The sequence below is a fragment of the Ischnura elegans genome, chromosome 2 (genome assembly GCF_921293095.1).
Source record: "Ischnura elegans chromosome 2, ioIscEleg1.1, whole genome shotgun sequence".
In the NCBI taxonomy this organism is placed as follows: Eukaryota; Metazoa; Arthropoda; class Insecta; order Odonata; family Coenagrionidae; genus Ischnura; species Ischnura elegans.
Genome location: NC_060247.1, coordinates 53387254 through 53408148, shown reverse-complemented (window position 1 = coordinate 53408148; position 20895 = coordinate 53387254). Strand labels below are relative to the sequence as shown.

Here is a 20895-nt window from a genome sequence, read left to right as displayed (position 1 = left end):
GAATAAAAAGCAAGAGCAACTATCGATTGCCTTTTCTCACACCTCAGCCTATGCTTTCCACTTCGATTCTTCATTGGATACCCTCACTTGCAATGCCATAGCAAAAACAATTTCAGGGAGGAGGCAGGGATTTCATTGGGGAATTTCAATTCCCTCCTAAACATATCAAATGGTTTGAACCACCTAACCCTCCCTCCTCTCTACAGTCTTGCTTTCCAGTCTAGCTACAATTAGATTACAAATGAGTGTTCAGTTGTGGATTTAGGGGGGTGGGGGCACAGGAGCCCAGAGGGTATTCCATGCTCCCAGGACCCAGGTCACGATTCCCCCTATTTTGATGCTGCTTTTACTCCTGCACCTGTTCCTCCAATCTAAAAATTTTCTCAAGTTTGAACTTTAGTTCTTTCTCAGTCCCCTCAGTAAAATGCTTGGTTGAGGGTTGGAGGGTTGTTTTCTGGGTTAAAACCCCACCTTGAACCTTCATTTTACATATACATATATATTATGTACTTTACTAGCTGGCCCAGTGAACGTCGTACCCCTAATTATTAATGAACAGTTTAGTTACACAATTTATTTATTTATTTATTTATTTATTTAAGTAAATTTCACATACAGCCGTGACGCCAATTTACAGTGAAACTTTTAACATTGACATACATGAATTAGACACAATACAATAACAATATAAAAACAAACAAAGAATTAACCAGTAGGGAAGTATAACATTCAATTAGCAGACATATGGGTCAAAGCTTGTGCGGTGAATTTTTTACGTGACAGGTAAAAAGGATCTATGGAAGGAGGGAGCGAATTTAGAAGGGAGGAGAGGCGATATAAAGGTGAGCGCTTGGTCAGGGAGATTCTGGGAATCGGTAGGTGGAGTAGGGAGAGCGAGCGGGTGGAACGAGTCGGTATTCTAAAATTCAACTGTGAGAGGAGTTCAGGGCAGTCAAAAGTCGAGTTCAATATGTTGTGTAGAAAGTTGAAGTCCGTTTTAAGTCTGAGATTCTGCAGATTAGACAAGGAAAGAGAAGACAATACAGCATCAGAGGACATATTGCGTAAGTGAGGGATTCTATGCCTAACTATTTTGGCAAAGAAGTGGGGGATGCAATCGAGGGATTTTAGGTTAGTCGGGGCTGACATGGACCAAATTGGAGAGCAATACAAAACTATGGGAAGGACAATCGTTGAGAAATAGGAGTGAAGTGCAATGGGATCCTTAATTTCCGTGAAGCGGTAAAGAAGGCCTAACAGAGACATGGCTTTCTTTTTTACAGTCTGAATATGGTCGGAGTAGTTTAGTTTGGGGTCGGTTATAACGCCCAAATCTTTCATCGTCGTCACTCTGGTCAAGGGAGATGAATTTATGGTGTAGTTGAAAGTGATGGGCTGTGTTTTTAACGCAATAGTCATGATGCTGCATTTTTTAGGGTTGAGCTTTAATTTCCAAGTGTCACACCACAGGGAAGCTTTATTTAGGGCAATTTGGAGATCTCTGCAGTCAGAGGTGTTTTTTATTTCCTTGTAGATCTTGCAATCGTCCGCATATAAAAGAGTTTGTGTTTGGGAGGACAGAAGGTGGGACGGAAGATCATTAATATATAAATTGAAAAGATAAGGTCCTAGGACACTGCCCTGAGGAACTCCTGACGTCACAGGAGACCAAGAAGAAGATCCACCAGCGAGTATTACACGCTGGGTTCTGTGGGAAAGAAAGCTTGTGAGAAGGCTAAGGAACTTACCATGTATGCCAAATTGCTGGTTTAGTTTATGAAGGAGGAGTTGATGATGGAGTGTGTCGAAAGCTTTGGAGAAGTCAAGGAAGATGGTATCAAGTTGACGAGAGTTGTCTATTGCAGTGACGGCGTGGTGCTGGAAGACAGCAAGATTTGTTAGGCATGATCTCCCAGGGAGGAAACCATGCTGCTGGGGGGATAAAAAGGGAGAGGTGAAGTAGAAAATCCTATTGAGAATTATGCGCTCACAGACGGAAGAAAGTATTGGAAGCAAAGATATAGGGCGATAGTTTGTGACGTCAGCTTTGTTTCCCGCTTTGAGTATCGGGATAACGTTGGCGCATTTCCATTGAGGAGGAAAGGATCCTAATGAAAAGCAGCGATTAAACAAAAGGGTTAGAGGTTGTGCAAGGGAAGAGGCGCAGTTGCGAATGAGTTTAGGGCTGAGACCATCAGGACCGGGTGAGCGGTGAAGGGGTATTTTACAAAGGAATTTATAAACTTCCCTGGAATCTGTCTGAATGGATGATAGGGAATCGCTAGACAGCGGTTGGAGGGACTGAGGAGGGGTTACATTGTGGAAGGAAGTAGGCTGTACACAATCGGAAAAGAATTTGAGAAAGAGATTAGGCCTCTCTGAGCCCAAGGCATTTCTGGCATTGTAGGAGACTGCTTCAGGAATCTGCGGACGGCTACGGCGTTGATTGATAAAGGTCCAGAATTTTTTGGGACTGGAAGATATGTTTGAAGAAACAGACCGCGCGTAATTTTCGTAATTTATAAATTAAAAGAGGCTGTACCGATTTTTAATATGTTTGCTTTAATTATAATAAAGCAAACATTATAAAAATTGGCAATCGGTCCGCGATTCCCGGCACAGAAATAATGGTATTTCAACTTTCTTCTTCGATCTACCGAGAGTACAAAAACATTTTCAAAATCTCTTCATAGGTGGGCAAATCATTACCCCTGAACTTTTCGGGTGCAACAAATATCACGCACTCCACACCTGGTACACTTTTCCTCTATTTTAACCATTGCGTCAAACCTCCCGTAATCTTTTGGAAGGTTGGTTGGGGGGCCACGGGTGGAACTCGATGGTAGCCTCTTACCCGTTGGGAGTTCTGGGTAGTTTCGTCACGAAACTAGCAGAGAGCTACTTACTGAAATGCTTGGTGTTCAGGTTCTGTTCTTTCTCAGCATTGGCTGAATTTCTTGTTGAGAATAGCTCCACAGGTAATTTGTTCGTCATTATGATTGATGCTAATTTAAAATAATTTACCTTATTATTAATTTTTGTGGGATTATTTACTACCATATGATGACTTATTTGCTGAAAAATAAAATTCAATAGAAATAAATATTATTTTATCTGCAAATTAGCCCCAAAAATGGAATTTTGGAAACGTAGGCAAAAATGAGTTGTGTTGTGCGGGTGGTCTATACTCTAATTTTGTTGTTACATAATTCATAGACATTGTTTGAACCATAGATTTTGTCAAATAAACTTCAAATTTCATTTTTATAAACTATAAACATGTATACACTCTTTGATATTATCCATTATTCCATATTTTCATAAAATTCGTCGCCGTTAGATTCTGAAATCAGCCTGATTTTTCGCAAAATTTTAAACTTTAGAGCTCGGGCGGCAGTGGTTAATATTATCCGATTTGAAAAAAAAATTTATATTCGAGATCCTTATACCATTTCGCAAGTTTCCTGCATAGGGCAAATTTGATCAGGAAAAAAAATTTTTTTTGGCCCACCCGGATTCAACACACCACTCCACCCGACCACCTCAGATTTCTTTCAAATTTGGTGTATTCAATGGTACTGGTAAGTGATGGAAAAATACCAATTTGTAGAGGTATATGATGATTTTGACAAAAGTTACAGGTCCGCAAATGCTGTGAATTTGTCGAAATTTTGGCGTGTCTCTCTAAAGATAAATGACTATAATTCCGGTTCTATTCAAGGTAGAAAAATGAAACTTATGTTTTTGGAAAGGTAATATGTAGGGCTTTACATTGTTATACAACATGACCTATTTATAATAATTTATATACTCGAGGTCATTGACCTTGAATATCTCAAAACACCCCCCTTAAATGTTTGTTATAAAAATATATGTTATTGCTCATACTTTTTGCTACACGCATACAAAATATCAAGATGGCACACTTTAGGCATCATGTCCAAAAAATTATCTGTCTACAGAACTACACAAGCACAATGCAAGAAGTACCACTTAAATATGAAATGCCCATTGTTGAACGGTATAGGTCATGGCTATATCATTGCAGTGTTACAGAAAACAATGTGATGGGTAGCTTCAATGAAAATACAGTAGAACTTGGTTTCAACTCACCTCATTAAGTTTCCAATTAAATTGTTGATGTTCACCAGGTTTGATCCAGGGAGACACTATGTCCTTCCAGTTTGTGTCAAAGGATCGAGCTTTGTGAGAATGTCATGTCTTTTGATGATATGATTGTCTGGTTTGGTAGGGAACATAAATCGGGTATGTACTTCATCTAAGTCTTGGTAAGAGTGTTCGACCTATGTAACCCACCAGTGATTATTGTGTAAACAGGCAACGAATCCATGTACGTCTGTAAACAGCATTTCTCTCACCATAGCTGTCACTGACTCTTCTCTACACTCTGATGAGATGGAATATGCCTTCATCTTCACTATACCTTTTTTAATAGGTATTTATTACACAATGAAGTTTATGGGTACCTGGAATCGTCCTAGTATTCTCGAAACGCTGCTTCGGCTTGGCCATGTCTTCATCGTGATGGGAAGTCAGTGTATAGTTGAAGGTACTACATGAAGGGATATTTACTTTGCTCCACTGAAACAACTCTCGTGCCATCAATATACAGTTATCGAAAGGTCTCTTGAGGCTTGCAAATGTGGCTAGTCTTTTTACAGTCCCTGCAACCCCATCACAAGGTCCTTTGCCATGAGCTGTTGTAAAAAAATGCCATTCTTCTGTGACATTAAAGTCTTCCTGATGGTAGCTCAGATTGATGAAATTCTTTCTGTTTTTGTATTGGGCAGCACATCTATCCGAAAAATAATAAATGTGCTTTGGAGTTGAAAAGTGAAATTTCAGGAAATCAATGAAAATGCCCTGGAAACAATACACACATACGGTATCATGGAGAAGGCAGTCAGATATTTCTACATATGACCCATGATGTATTTTATTAGATGTGACGTCTCTATAGTAAGCCACGAATGGATGAATTGTGGCCTGTGAGTTATTCCAGTGAAATCCTTGAACATCATCTTGAATGATGAAGGCGTAATTCTCTGCAAAATCACAAACCACAAGATATTAATTCACTTTGAGTTCTTCTTTGTAGTTTTAAAGAATTGTGACTGCTGTTGTGTTATGAATGAGTGTGGTATTAGCTGCTTTAAACTGGATGAAAATGCTTCTAGGAAATCATCCGTTGATTTTGTTGATGTCTCTAAAACTCTCCGACACATAGTCCTTTTTTCCTGACATCATACGGCTCATGTTATAGTCACAGTAAAAGTCACATACACATTGAACTGTTTTCTCACATAATGTCTTACCTGGCTTTGGATTTGATGTTACTAAAATACCATGTTCTGCCACTAATTGTTTGGCTCTCCGTACCATGTAATCTGAGGCAGAAAATTCTCTCATGGTTTTTCTAACACTCCAGCTCTTCGGAAGCACAGTCAGAATCTGTACCTTGTCACATACACTGTCTGAACTATGAACCTTATCTTTGAGCTGGGCTATGATTTCACTTTCTGCATGTTCTACACACTCGTCTTTTTCAGGTTGCACCAAGTGAGTATGCTCCAAAACTGAGGCTACCTTTTTCAATTTTTCTTTTGGGTAATTTTTCTCATTTTGAAGTCTCTTCTTTCACAGGAGATTCACCTAAACACTGAAGGCTACTATTTAAATAATCTAGGGCAATAGCAGGTACTATTTCATCTTCACTTACATCTTCTTTGGAAGTCCTTGGCATAGCAGAGGCTACTTCAGCATGTTCCGATAACTTCAGTGACAATTTTTTTCGGCATTTACAGGAAATTTTCCCACCTGCAACTGCAAACTAGTCTTAATTTGATTAACCCCTCAAGCGTGACTTTAAATGCCCGTGGTCCCTCTCTCAGCATGTGCAACACACTGTATGCATCTTCTAAATGCCATGCCTAAAGGGTGCGCGATACACCTAAGGCGTCCAAATGTTTCATTAAGAATTTCTATCTCTTAAGCTTCCATTTATGTACTTTAAGTGAGTATATATGAGGCATCTGCCTGCTTTCGTTCTGTGCCTCTTCATTGCCTTTGTTTGTATGCTCGTATTTTTTAATAATATTTTTTCCAGCTGATGCTAGGATGCTTCCTCTAGGAGCAGCGTCTGGTGGACCCTCACAGAAGATATTCTTCCACTCACGCTCTGATTTGTGTGTTTTCTTAGCGATTGTGTGTTCTGTGTGGGGGCCCTGAATGCTTTCCTCTGTGGTTAATTATCATCTGCTTTTCCTCCTTATCGTTTCCTTTCTCTTTCATCGCAGTAATAATAGTGAAGGCATGGACCTGAATCTTGCAGCAGTGGAGGGGGTCCAAAATATTGCCATTTTACTTGTAAATTGGATAACCCAAGGGGGATTACCCCCCAAGTCCCTCTTTGGAACCACCCCTGGTTTATACCAATTATAACTGTATTTTCATTGAAGCTACCCATCACATTGTTTTCTGTAACACTGCAATGATATAGCCATGACCTATACCGTTCAACAATGGGCATTTCATATTTAAGTGGTACTTCTTGCATTGTGCTTGTGTAGTTCTGTAGACAGATAATTTTTTGGACATGATGCCTAAAGTGTGCCATCTTGATATTTTGTATGCGTGTAGCAAAAAGTATGAGCAATAACATATATTTTTATAACAAACATTTAAGGGGGGTGTTTTGAGATATTCAAGGTCAATGACCTCGAGTATATAAATTATTATAAATAGGTCATGTTGTATAACAATGTAAAGCCCTACATATTACCTTTCCAAAAACATAAGTTTCATTTTTCTACCTTGAATAGAACCGGAATTATAGTCATTTATCTTTAGAGAGACACGCCAAAATTTCGACAAATTCACAGCATTTGCGGACCTGTAACTTTTGTCAAAATCATCATATACCTCTACAAATTGGTATTTTTCCATCACTTACCAGTACCATTGAATACACCAAATTTGAAAGAAATCTGAGATGGTCGGGTTGAAAATGTCACTTTTCTGTGTTGAATTGACGTGGAATTACCCTTTGGTAGAACGACATGGATGGCTATGGCACCTGAGTATAGCAGGGTAGAATTAATACTTAACATTAGAAAAGAGATTACTAATTAGTAATTATGAATACTATGAGTTCTTCTGTGAGTCACAAATAAAAGTGAAATTGCACAGAGGTAAATTAGGAAATAGCACAACTATTTTATAGGAAATCAGAGAACTTATACCAGCTAATACTCGAGGGCAGATAGATAAGAAGTCATTTGGAGGATCACAATACTTTCTTCGGCTAAATGACCATGCCTCGAAAGATATAAAAATGTTTATTCTGTGTGGAATTCGTTTTAAGAGGAAAGATTAGTAAAATGCTCATCAACAGATTTGAGAATTAAGCCATAGAGAAAATTAAGACTTTCCACAGCAACAACGGTAACTGATTTTGTCAATGGCTATGTGAAAGCACTACTTGGGCAGAGAGGGATTAAGCCTCAGATTAGTCAATTACACACCTCAACAGAATAGACAAATTAAGTTTAAAAATAGAATGGTGGTGGAGGCAGGAACAACAATTCTCACAGAGAAATCTGTTATTAACAACTATGGGCAGAGGCAGTCAATACTGCCAGGGCTGGATTTACCCAAAGTTACGTTATAGCAGAGAGGAGAAGGCACCTCCTCCTCGGTTATAGGCACCTCTTCATTGAGCACCCCCTCCTCATTTAATTTTGACCCCCCCCTCTCCCTGATTTTTATGATAAGGCTTAGAAAAAGGTAAGGTTAGGTTCAAGGTAAGGTAAAAGATATGGTAAGGTTCAGAAAAAAGGAATAAACAGATATATGGCTGACAGCATAAGTTTATGCTTGAATTTTTACGCAGGGAAAACATAGACAATTCAATTAAAAAAACAATTTGGAGTAAAAATACATGAAACAGTTAAACTTTTGTGCAATTAAATCACGTCATTTAAACAATATTTAAAGAGAGGCAAAGAGGGCACCTGCAGGCAGATGGACCCAAATAATATAAGCCTGCTGACGGCGGTACCCTTCGAGGCGCTTCCAGTATAGATCTTTGCCGGTTGCCTAATAGAAGGCGCCCCTTGGACTGTGACGCCCCTTATAGGTGCATGCCTATTTTTCCTTACGGTAAATTCGGCCCTGAATACTACTGCCTACTTGCTCAACAGAAGTGGCTCGAGATGATCATCTATGATCATCTCGAGCATCTCATCACATGATCGATCATCGGGGAAGGAGGGCAAATAGCCATATGAAGCTATCAATGGGAAGATGCCTGAACTTACCAAATTAAGATTTTTGTGTCAATAGCCAACACCTGTATACCTAAATAAAAACTAAATTAAATATAGTAAGAGGAGTTCAAATAAAATATTTGGGGGATACAGAGATACATGTGTGTAAAGTGTTCAGTTTTCTATTAGATCGAAAATGTAGTTGGCACCATTAGAAATGCAGCCTTAAGTCCATATGGAACACATACAAAGATGCATGCAAACAGAACACACATACACATTAAGTCAAAATAGATGAAGACAGACATGAAGAAAACTGGAGCTTTACGGAGACAAAAAGAAAGAAATCTTGAGTTCGCAAGAGAAGATGACAAAGAAGAGGAAAGAATATCTCAAACAAAAGGAGAATCAATAAACCAGAGTGACTGGATTGCCAAGTCACAATTGTTGCATCTATTCTTGTCGAAATTGAAGAAATTATGTACGAGGATACACGATAGATAATCGATAGTGCTTGAACTATGAAATTTTACCTCAGAGTTTAAGACATGAGGTAAGTAATCATGAATGTACATGGAATAGCCCAGAGTATTAGGATGGAATGATTTGAGACGAATTGTTACGAAAAGTAAAGCAAATCAAGAAAGCTTCCGATAAGTCACACTCTATTTTCTATTAAAGATATTTACTTACCTTAGATATACTGGACGTTATTGAAATGGTGGATCTACCCTCATCAAAAGTACATACACGTTTTAGACTTCTAAATTCCTTGACACTTTCTTCCAAATCTACAACAACAAACTAAACAAACTTCATCTAAATTTTCCAGCTTTTGGCGCTTGTTTAGTCGAACGTTGAAGTGCACGCGATTCGATGTTGAGTGCGTTTTCGATATGCAAATCGATCGAATCAATCGAAAGGATCGAAAGAGGGAAAACAAGTGACGGAGGAAAGTCGGCTAGGATTGTAAAAGTGACGAAATTTTTTAAGGGTTTGAAGGATTGCTGTATATTTGTGCCACATTTCGTATGTCTTCCTGTTTACTGTGAAAACGTGCAATTTCATTTATTGAAGAGGATTTACGACATGGGATCCAAGAATTCGGGAAGTGATAATACCAGGATGCCGAGGGCTATGGGTGCAATAGCTAATAATCCTAGTAGGCAAGAGGGAGAAAATGTCTCTGTAAATCCCAATCAACCCAGACAGCCTTCGAATTTGCAAGATCTGTTGAGATTTAGCATGGAGGCAAGAACCCAGGGACAGTCAGGCTCTCAAGTTCTTCCTATGGACGAGGAAGTAAGCTTTCATTCCTTTTTGGTAATGTAGGTCTAGACTTCGATTGCATATGTATTGTTTATAACGTGTGTATGCGCTTCTTTAATTTTCAGCGCAAGAAATGGCTTGACAATGCATTGAAATACATGACTACGGATGTTATACAAATTTTACTGCAGGCTATTGATTTATTAAAAAATGCTGGTTCTCTCTCAGTAAATGATGACCCTAAAGAATATGAAGAAGCCCTGGAAACAGTATCTGGATGTGTTGAAAACTTAGACGTAGCAAACGGTAGATAATTTTTGATTAATTATCGGAATCAACTTGAACTAGACCCACCGTATTACCGAGTTGATCATTCTAATATCATTTGTTTCAGATTTTCATAAAATAGGAGGATTTACTGTATTCGAGCCATGTCTGCATTCCTGTCATCCATCCTTGCAGTGGAAGGCTGCTAATGTGATTGCAGAGTTAACACAGAATAATCCTTATTGCCAGGAGAGAGCAATTGAAATGGATTTTCTACCCATGTTGTTGAAACTGCTGGACCAAAGTCACAACGAATTAACCCGCGTTAAATCTCTCTATGCTATTTCATGTGAGGATACAAATTCATAAAGTAATTAATTATTTCAGCAATATTATTTCATTAACGTGCATCTTAGAGATATTGATGAAATTTTTTCTTTTATTTCTAGGTATCCTTAGGGATAATCCAAAAGCATTGCACACCTTCGCCCAGCATGATGGATTTTCGGTATTATTACGCTCAATGCAGAGCCGGGTGGAAAAACTGAAGACCAAGTCTTCATTTCTCCTTACATCGTTGTGTTCACAGACTCCAGAGATAATAGGTAGGATATTTTTCCAGCATTAATTTTTCATGTGGTTCTCGAGCTGATACCGTGAAAAAGTGATATTTATATTTTTGAAAAAGCTTTGTGTGTTAATTGCCCAGTCTGGCATGAGCGCATGTAAATTAAGAAAACTCCTTAAGAATGCCAGGTATAAATGAGAAAGGAGTTTGTTATACATAGTTTAAACTAACAAGTGTATTTGTAAGTGGACATTATATAATTCTGAGGCATTACAATAACACAAGTATTTGATCCATATGTAATAGAAATCTAATCCATTTCTCTTGAATGCGGAAATGGGGTAGGGTAGGGGTTGGGTGTATCCTCAACAAGATAAATGCCAATATGTATTGGGCCTGATATTTGTCAACATGATTCTCTTCATCCCTGAACCAAAGCAATGCTAAGTTAATGAAAATATTACAAGAAATGGATGGATTTCCAAGAATATTGCGTACAAGTATTTACCGAGAACAATATTTTTTAAATGTACCCAATCAGCACAAGGGATACAGTATTTTGAGTACCTTTGAGATTTAGTGAGGACGTCATACTGAGATAGGTACGGATTTTGGTAATATTTATTCTGTGCTCAAAATTTCAAATCTAACTCTGATTTCAAATCAATTAATAATTTTAAATCATTTTCTCAAGACAGAGTTATTGTTTTTCATATTTTTTATTAAATCCCTAGAATTTTTTACACAAAATGAATAATTTAAATTGACTCTCAATATCAATGCTGACATTTTTTTCCTTAATTTGGATCAAGTTGACCCCTATAAAGCAAAATATCCATCGACAAAGATGTGAAAGTACATACTACTTTGATTGAGTTTTCAAGTCTCGATGGACTATTGTGGTTCTTTGGAGCTAAACAACTTCCATCCCATGTCTAATGAGGTGCCTTTCTGGCTAGTATATACGTCAAATTCTCAAATATTACTTGTGCTCATGGTTTTCATGCAGGTGTAGTAACATAGCATGTTATTCATATTGTCAGATATTATTGATGGGGAGATTTGGATTACATCTGAGTTGCAAAGTTTTTTCTATTTATAAAAGTGCAAAAGATGGTCTCCCTTGAATGTAGACTGTTTTTCTTACTTAAAAATCATTTGAACATTAAGAATCATTATGTTGACTCTGGAAATTTGGGATATAACAAAGTTGAATTTATTGATTTTTATTTGTTTAAACCACATGAAACCATTGCTTCAGGTAAGGAAATGTACCAGTGTGTTTAAATAAAATTAGTTATTTAATTCTGGGAAACTGTGAGTTTGGCAGATGCATCACTCCTACTGATTTCTGATTTCTTTGCATAATTTTTCTATTAATATTTTGGCATTATCTTGAAATTTTCATGGCATACATTGACCCTTATCTTCATTTAAGTTTATTTCATGCAATCCATTGAACGTACTCACTCTTTTCGCTGATTAAGATTTTTGCAATCTTACTTCTTCTGAAATTAAAATTAAATCCACAGAATGGTAGGTGGGAAGAAAGGTGTCATTTCTGCTTGTTATTGATGGTATTCCTCCCAGGTTATTTCTCCATTCATGACGACTCACTTCTATTCAACTTCACTCCTGGGCTTATTCTTGCTTTCTTATTCCTCATTTCTCTAGCCTCCTGTCTGACCTGCTTCTCTAACAAAGAATATATTAAAACCATAGCCAAAATATTAAAAATTATCTTGCAAATCTGACATCCTGAAAGTGGGGCGATTCCAAACCCATTCACTAATTATTTGTGCCTGAGGCTTTTATTACAGCCAAGTTCTTTGTAAATAACAAAGGTGGAACATCTTCCTCGACAACTGTTCTCTCATGCATTTTTCAAGTTATATTTCAAGGTCCCACTCCTTGCTTCTTATGTGAATGTTATGTAGGTTAAATAAAAGGATTTCAGCAGCCAAACCATCATGAATATTGCTGTAGATATCTTCATTTTCTGAAAGTAATGGAATCTCTCTGCTTAATCGAGAGCTGAACATATTTATGTGTACCTACAGCAAACCAAAGGTAGCCACTATTATTGTTGATCTCTTGATGAATCATCATGGGGTATTTTTCTTTATTGGAGGGATTTTGTTTATCTTCCATTATATTTTTTTAAGATGAACATATCTTTAACCCTCATATGGATTTGCTGCGCCTTAGCGGCGCTCACGGTTTTAAAAGTGGTGTAAAAATTTTCCATTCCAATGGATCATTTTGAAATTTTCAGTAGTATATTTTTTCTGCTTTCTTCGTCTACATACAAAATTCTGTTAGCATAGTGTGATAGTTTACATTTTATTGGCCTCTAATGAAAATAGTTACGTCGTTGGATTTACGATAAACAAAATGAAATTGTTAAACAAAAGGAAAATATTACCATACCAATTTTGCTTTCTATTTTAGCTAAGAATCAAAATATTTGCCTCGTTATGATGTTCATTGACAAAACTTCATCTTCTTACAAGAATTATTCATAAAAACTCATGGCTAGTCAAAGTTGTTTTTTCATGGGCCTCCGACTTAGTTTTGCTTGGGCCGAGAATTTCCTCGTCGCTACGTCAGGGTCTGCACTCTCAACGCTAGTGTCAAAGCAATTATGTTTCATATGAAATGCTATAATCTATTTATAATCCTATCATTAAATTTTTTTTAAACTTATAAACCAAGTGAAATTGTTTAACCAAAGGAAAATATTACAATACCAATTGTGCTTTCTCTTTTAGCTAAGAATCATTATGTTTGCCTAGTTATAATGTTCAATGACAAAACATCATCTTTTCGCAAGAATTATTCATAGGAAGTCATGGCTAGCCAAGGTTGTTTTTTCCATGATTTCCAACTTAGTTTGGCTTGGGCACCTTCTCCGCTCCGCGTCCACGTACCTGCCGTGGTGATAGTTACCTTTGGGTAAATCCTAGGGTGACTGTGTTTAGAATTACTCCAAGCAGAATTCTAAGAAAAATTTAACACAATGCATTATCCGAATTCGTAGAATAATGCTTCCTCACCGTTGTGTGAATATTTCTCGCTGAATTAGTAACTGTAACTTGCCAGGAGATTCAGAAGTTTCACCGACTACCGTGAAGAACACATCGCACAGTTATTGTTATATGTCTTGTACCTTTCATTCGAAAAAAATCCCTTTGCGGCTACAATAGTCTATACAAAATTGCTGGTGTTTATATAATTACTGATGACGTGACAGTTTACCATTGGGGTGAAATCAAGATAACTACCCAACTAATTGTGTGATAGAAAATAATTTCTATTTCCTGACGATGAGTTTAGAATTTACATGGTAAAAATCGTTTCATTATGAATAGATGAAAAGACAATTTACCGTGAGGTGAAAATTTGTGAACATATTTCTCGTTTCTTTGTGTACTCAGATGCACAGATATTTTATTCATTGGGGGTATTACTAACGTAAAGGGGTGAACGAGGAGGAGAAAGGAGAAGGAATGCCAGGAGGTTGTTTTGAGGTGAAGGGGTGGTAGTGTGTCGACCGCCAAGGATCAGGGAATACCCAGATCGTTAGGACAGGTAGGAGTAGAAAATCCTTATCGCGAAAAAGGTTGGGAGTGCAAGGAGGCAATTAGATACACAAGCCTGCTTTTTCTTCATCCTTCCAACCCTGCATGAGGGACAGGGCACAAAAGCCTGCGGTGGCCCTCCCTTCATTCCAAGAAGATGGAGATACCGATTTATTGATGTCGGTTTTCTATACACGGCGTGGCCTAGGCTTCCGTTGTCATTCTTCTTCACCAAGACGTCGAGAAATGGCAGTTTTCCGGATTCTTCTATCTCCATAGTGAATACACCCGTATGTGACTTATTTTTAATTAAGGGAAGTCCTTCCAAAGTGAGGGTATTTTTGTCACCCTAGAGCATTATTCCATCAGTTTCTCACGCAGAGCTGGACGAAAGAAAAAAGGCAGCTGCTCCTTCTCCCCCACCACCAATAACCCATACTTCTAAGAAGTTAATTTTTTTGATTTCCCACCAATCCAGGAGTAAAACCTAATCTGATGTACTCCCACTCAAAACATTTACTTGTCCATATCTAAGGAAACCTTTCCCTTGGGTTACACGTCCCCAGTGGGGGAATAGGGCTCCGTGGTAGGAAAAGAGTACTGACTCTTCTAGGTCCAACTCCAAAGCAGCGTTGGGTTCTTTGACACGTCGCTTATTATCCCATATTATTTATATTTCAAAACCAATGAGACTTGATTTTTTTTATTGCAGGACATAGGCTCCTAGAATATTTGTAAGATTTGTCTTGATTGCCAGAATCTTGTAAAAATCACGAAAGTAACACTCGTCTCTTCTCACTTAACCTACAGCTTTTCCATTTTTAACGTTAAATAACTTATCCTTCTATATACACTGCAAAGATATAACATATGGGTGGACGCAGTGAAGCAAAATTAGGTCACATATAAGCATAAACAAATTTTATTCGGTCATCATTTTTAGTATTTAGATACATAAAATTATAAACAATATAAGCATTAAAAAGCGGAGTTTGTCGAGCTCTTCATATCAGAAAAATATTTCAAACAACAATTACACACGAAATTAAAACTTTTACTCGAAAATAACAAACAAAGAGAACTGAAATAAAGAGCATTACGGCAAGAAATGGAAAAGAATGCAGCGTTCAAGATTTTTTGTTATAACTTCAGCAATAAGGGTTTAAATCTAGCAAAACACGGTAAGAAATAAAGATAATAGATGTATTTACCATTATCAATCAGAAAACTTGTAAATTCAGGCTAACTTTGAAAGATAATAGCAAAAAATGACACTGCGGCGCCGTAAATCCAAGGACGTAACTAATTTTGTAAATCCATATGAGGGTTAAATAAAAACAAACTATTGAATTATTTGACCGAGTTGGGTGCCTAAATCAGGAGTTATCTGTGGGCCCCATGCAGCCTTGGATGCAATACAACTGTAAGGGATCATAAATTTTACACAGCCAGCAAAGCATATTGCTTGGTATTGTAAATACTGCGCATACTTGCTATGGTAATTTGGATACATTTTATAATTTAAATATTTATGAAAATTTCTCATGTGAATTGCAGTATTTTCCGCCCACATTGCCATATCAGTTTGATGGTGCAGCCCTCAGTCTGAAAAGGTTGCAAATGGCCCAATTGATTTACTGTTAACTTAACTTGTTCAGCCTGAATCTGAACTGTTGAACAGTATTCTTCTTTGGGTAATTCCATGGTTATTTTACTAAAAGGTGACTCCAAATCTATGAAAAAACTTTCCAATGGAAGATTGGTTGTTGATCAAGTAAATATCTGCTCATGGTGGTACAGTCTGACTTGTTCTGTAGGTGGTCCTTTGATGGAAAGTTTTTAAAGTATCTTGTAACATAAGTGAATATGATATTTCCCTATTGCGTGTTTTAGGGCAGCATAAAATAAGCTCTCCGTGTTGTGTAGATAATATGCTTTGCTATGTGGGAACCAAACAAATATGTCTCCTCCTAATTTATGCCTGTTTCTCAAAAATCATTTCACAGATTCATTATGCAGTATGGGTTTTGTTGAACAACTAGCTGCATTGGTAGTTCAACAGCAGCAGCCTGGATTCAGCCCAGATAGTTCAAGTGGAGGCAGGAGTTTGGAACATCTTCTTTCAGCCTTGTTGACCTTGATACGGGATCATGAAAGGGCTCAGTCTGCATGCCGTCGACCAGAGCTGGGCCTGCGTAGATCTTTGGAGTATCATCTGCAGTCAATTAGTGGGAAGGATGAATTCAGGGTAAGAACGAAGAAAACCAGTATTATTAGCACTGTTTCATTTTCACTGTATCAGATAATGTATTTACTTGACATCACATTTGGTTTTATTCTCATGAAGGTGAGTGTAATTATGTGTTCATTGTGAAGCTGGTTGCTGGTTCATTGTGAATCTGGAATTTTTAAATGAGAAATTAGGAAGACAAAATTATGAGTAGCATCTCTTTCATTAGAATTTAATAATCACTATTCATTGACAGCTTGACAAGACAGACAGCTTGTGGCTGGTACTGCACTAAGTCCTCTATACAACAAATTTGTTTGGATCATAAAAATCATGGCTTCTCCGTTAGGGATTTTGCTGCATGGAGGTGATATGTTGGTTGCATTTTTTCTGGGGCATCCAAGTTTTTCATGTGCTTTATGATGTAAGTTGAGTAATTTTCTCAATCTTGCTTTATTCACAATACAAGCCTTTCCTGTAGGGATGATAAACAATTACAGTAGACTGTCTTTATTATGAACAACCTTACTACGAAGTTCTCGTTGTAACGAAGCAAATCATTGGTGCCGACGAAATGGCCTATCCAATATATGGTAAAAGAAACGCTATTATAAAATAAGGAACATCAGTTCTGGTCTCACCGGCTACAAGAACTGTATTTTGTAGTTCCATGAATAAGCAACGACATTTAGGCGGATATACACGACTCTATGTAATTACTATTGCGCTACGTTTAAGTTCTCCTCGTGCACTGTGTGCAAGAGTGTCAATTATGGTTCTTTCTTCAGTAGGAGATACTTCAGTATGCACGCAACAACGTATGATAAGCTTCATTCCTGTGGAATCATGGTGACCCACACATTACCACTCATAAATTGGACGTAAAGTAAGTCCTCTTCTTACGAATATACGATTTACGAACTTTCAGAAATACGAAAATTGGGAAAGTTCAAGCGTGCCCGACATTTGAAATTTGGCACCTTTCGAGTAGGGCGATGCGATGTTGGCCAATGCAACATCATCTCAGGAATCATTGAAAGAAAAAAAACATACTTTGTCAAAATTTCTTGTCTCTTCAAACACCCGCACTAATAATCTTCAGAGTCAATTGTACAATATACACGATTAAATTATGAGCAAGTCCTCGATATACGAGGAAGATGTGTTCTGAGACCTTGCTCGAAAGTTGATAAACCTATACAAGGCATTGAGGAGAGTGGTTATCCTGCATAGTGCAACACTATATCACAATTGTGTGTTAACTCAACTGAACTAGCTTGATCTTATCTAGCTGCAACGTAGCTAAAGCCGACAGAAATCGCTGTCCGCCAGAAAAAGGAATGGGGAAATGCTGAACAGTTCCTGACCTCACACCGGATGAAATGATACTTTGTTCAGATTATGCCCAAACTGCGAGTTCCTCTACGCCACGTCGTGTCGCATCGGCAAACTCCAAGAGTGCCAAAGTTGAAATTTCGTAATTTTGTAATAATGAAAATTTTGTCGTAACATTTCTTTTACTATAGAATGGATAGGCCTCTTCGTCGGGACCAACAAATTGCTTCGTAATTACGAGAACTTCATAATAACATTGTTCGTGTTAACGAGAGTCTACTGTATACTGTAATTAAGACAATACTATCTTTAGATATAAAAAAGTCGCAATTGTGGTTCTGCAATGCGGGCGGCCCCCATATGTACACGCGGCTGAAGCTGTGGAAGTATCTATGTAACGGAAAGTTTTTTAAAGCTTTGTGAACTTGGTTTGCTTCAAACTTCATCCATAAAAAAGAATCTTATTTCTGGTATGATAGTGAAGTGGCTGATGATTGTTCTTGATGGTTACAGCAGCAAGCATTGTCATGGGAGCTTATGCCACCTCTCTGCTGGATAAATAGGGTGGGGTAAAGCTACATTGCTCATTTGGAGCCCTGATCAAAGCTGACTCGCATTTTATCACAAGGGATCTGAATGAAATGAAACGAGGATGGAACTTGGATAACTTCAGCTTAATTATACTTAGAGGAAAAAATATTTTCTTCAACTAAGTGGGAGTTGTGGAAAAAATTGTTTTGTACTGTAGCAAGGAATTTTGCTGAGTTGTTGCTTTTTTCCCTGTGCTCTTCTATTTCATCTCTAAGAGGGTGAACTGATGTTTTTTTCTGAAAAGAGTGAAAAAACTGTTTTCTGAATAGGGATTTAGCCGTCAAAACCTGGATTGCCATTCACTTCTAACATTAGATAGCACCAGTTAAAAATTCTTCAATCAGTACTATTTCTAATAGCACTCTGCATGTAGCTGTATGGTATGCACAATATTTTGTTAAAATAAATGGTAAGGACAAATAGTGCTGGTGAAAGGTTATGTTCAGGGTCCGTTCAATAAGTATCGGGACTGATTCTAAAAATCTAAATTAATTGCGGTTATCATAATAATTACTTTATAATCCTCAAAATACATTCCTCCTGCATTGATGCAATCGTCAAAAGCCCTCTGGAAATCAGTTTTCGAAATACTGCCCAGGGCCTTTGTCGTCACCACTTGAACCGCCTAGATGGAGTCGAACCGATATCCTTTGAGCACCCTTTTTAATCACGGAAACAAGAAAAAGTCAGGTGGAGCCAGGTCGGGGCTGTAGGGGGGGGTGAGGCAATGTTATCTCGCCGAATTTCGCTTGAAGCTGCTGCACAACAAATGCACTGTGGCGCGGCACATTGTCGTGGTGAAGTTTCCAATTCTTGGCAATGGATGATCGCATGCGCATTACGCGATATCGCTCCAGCTTTGCACACACTTTCCTCATCACAAGATCCTCTGTTACAATGGGGTGGATGGTTCCGACTGAAAACCCGGTCTCCTCAATGATAAGAGCAATGGTTAAACTCCTGTCAGAGTCCAAAACGTTTCTCACTTTGCCCACCTGAGCATCGGTTTGAGCAGTCGTCGGGCATCCGATGTGGTGCTCATCTTCAATGAGCTCACGGCCTTCCTTAAACATTTTGTGCCTCTCAAAAACTCTTTTGCGGCTTAAGGCATGATCTCTATAAGCCTTTTAATGAGTTCAAGGGTCTCCAACGCTGATTTCCTGAGTTTAACACAAAACTTCACAGCGTAGCATTGCTCGACAGTGCTTAATGCTGGCATGATGACACCACATACAATCAAGCATCACAACAATCAACCTGCTGTCTCAACACATGCCCAGAGGCGACTGAACTGGCCAAGCTGACAAGTCAGACCCCATCCACCGCATTGTTGAAGCTACAGCGAACCAGTCTCGATAATTATTGAATGGACACTGTATGTACTAAAGAAGATATGAATTTAAATTTTCTGGAATTTTAATAAAATTAATGATTTTCATCTTCTTCAGTATTCGCATTATTAGATTCATTTCTTCTTTAGTACATTCATAACCTGTCACCAGCTCTATTTATCCTCACAATTAATTTCAATGAAACTTGTTCTATTAGAAGAACACAGGATTATCAATTTATTTTTTTGATCAGAAATTTTGAATGTATGTAAGAAACGTTTTCTAACAATTATGTATCGGAGATTGACTTCTTTGAAATGGGAATAGTGTGAGGCATCAGCTCATATCTTGCAGATTTCAAGGAATAAAGTATGATGAATCTCTAAAATGCATACATTAATTATGTACATATTTAAAAAATTTCTAAAAATGTTTTTTTTACCTTATAGGAGGAAGGTGATTATTGCCATGAACTTCTTAAAGTTGTATTCTCTGGAGATCCAGAAGAAGAAGAAAGATAACTCAAATTATAATTAATAGAAAATTTTCCCGTTGCCTGAGTATATTTTAATAAGATGGTTGATGTTAAACATCTCCTGAATGCGATTAAGTACTAATTTTGTGTTATATTTTTGTAAAGAATAATTGTCCATAACTTGAGATAAATAACTTATTGAGAGTTTGAAATAGTTTAATGTATGCTCTTGAGTGGGCTATATTTTTGAGCTTATGAATTCTTGACAAATGTTGAACTTGTAAGCACTGTTAAGATATGCAAATACCTAATATTGTCTAATTTATTGGCCGGAAGGAACTTAAAACAGTTATTTCCATCATCTCCTCAGACATTCCTAAATTTCCTATTTTCCTGTAATGCAGTAATGTTTCTTTCTTCTTGCGCCTCAGACTAAGAAAAAATAAATTGCTAGCTTAGTAACAGTTGAAGCATGTCAAAAATTTTTGTATCATTTCTGGTGTGATATTGCCCTTACAAGCTTTTAAGGTAATAAGGTAATAAAAAGTAGTGTATGTTGGAACTGACCATATGTATCCTTAGTCCAGGAAATCCCGGGAAGCTCAATGTAAACATTAGTGACTTCGAAGTTGTATTATTCCCTATTTAGAGTAAGTTATTGTACTCCTACATTTTCTTTACAGAAAGAACATTGGTAGTATTGAAGTACAAGTCATTCACAATGTAACTGTGACAAAGATAAGGATGCTATTTAGAACCCTTCATGTTCCAGTTTGAATCTTATCGAGTCAACATTCAAACGTTTGAATCCTCAAATCTTGGGCATTTGGTTGATTTGATGACCGATCCCTACTATTTTTGAGTGCATATATCTAGATGGCAACAAGTTTGGTAAAATAGGTTAGGTTACTGGGAATCAGGCAAATGTTGGTGATTTTCATACCTGGTCTTGGAAAATCT

The 20895-nt window shown here is 37.5% G+C and overlaps 1 protein-coding gene across 1 annotated transcript; it reads left to right on the top strand.

Annotated features, from left to right (window-relative positions):
- The first annotated feature begins 9209 nt into the window (after window positions 1-9209).
- LOC124153747 (hsp70-binding protein 1-like) lies at window positions 9210-20417 on the top strand. Its single transcript, XM_046527091.1, has 6 exons — window positions 9210-9590; window positions 9683-9863; window positions 9952-10173; window positions 10274-10429; window positions 15980-16221; window positions 19910-20417. The coding sequence occupies exons 1-6, from the start codon at window positions 9378-9380 to the stop codon at window positions 19979-19981; spliced, it is 1086 nt and encodes a 361-aa protein (XP_046383047.1). The 5' UTR covers window positions 9210-9377; the 3' UTR covers window positions 19982-20417.
- Window positions 20418-20895: the final 478 nt, after the last annotated feature.

Bases quoted from the DNA above. Each gene is read 5' to 3' on its own strand.
- LOC124153747 (XM_046527091.1), top strand. From the start codon at position 9,378: ATGGGATCCAAGAATTCGGGAAGTGATAATACCAGGATGCCGAGGGCT. The intron at 9,591-9,682 runs GTAAGCTTTCAT...TTTAATTTTCAG, and splicing joins TTCTTCCTATGGACGAGGAA to CGCAAGAAATGGCTTGACAA. The intron at 10,430-15,979 runs GTAGGATATTTT...ATCATTTCACAG, and splicing joins ACAGACTCCAGAGATAATAG to ATTCATTATGCAGTATGGGT.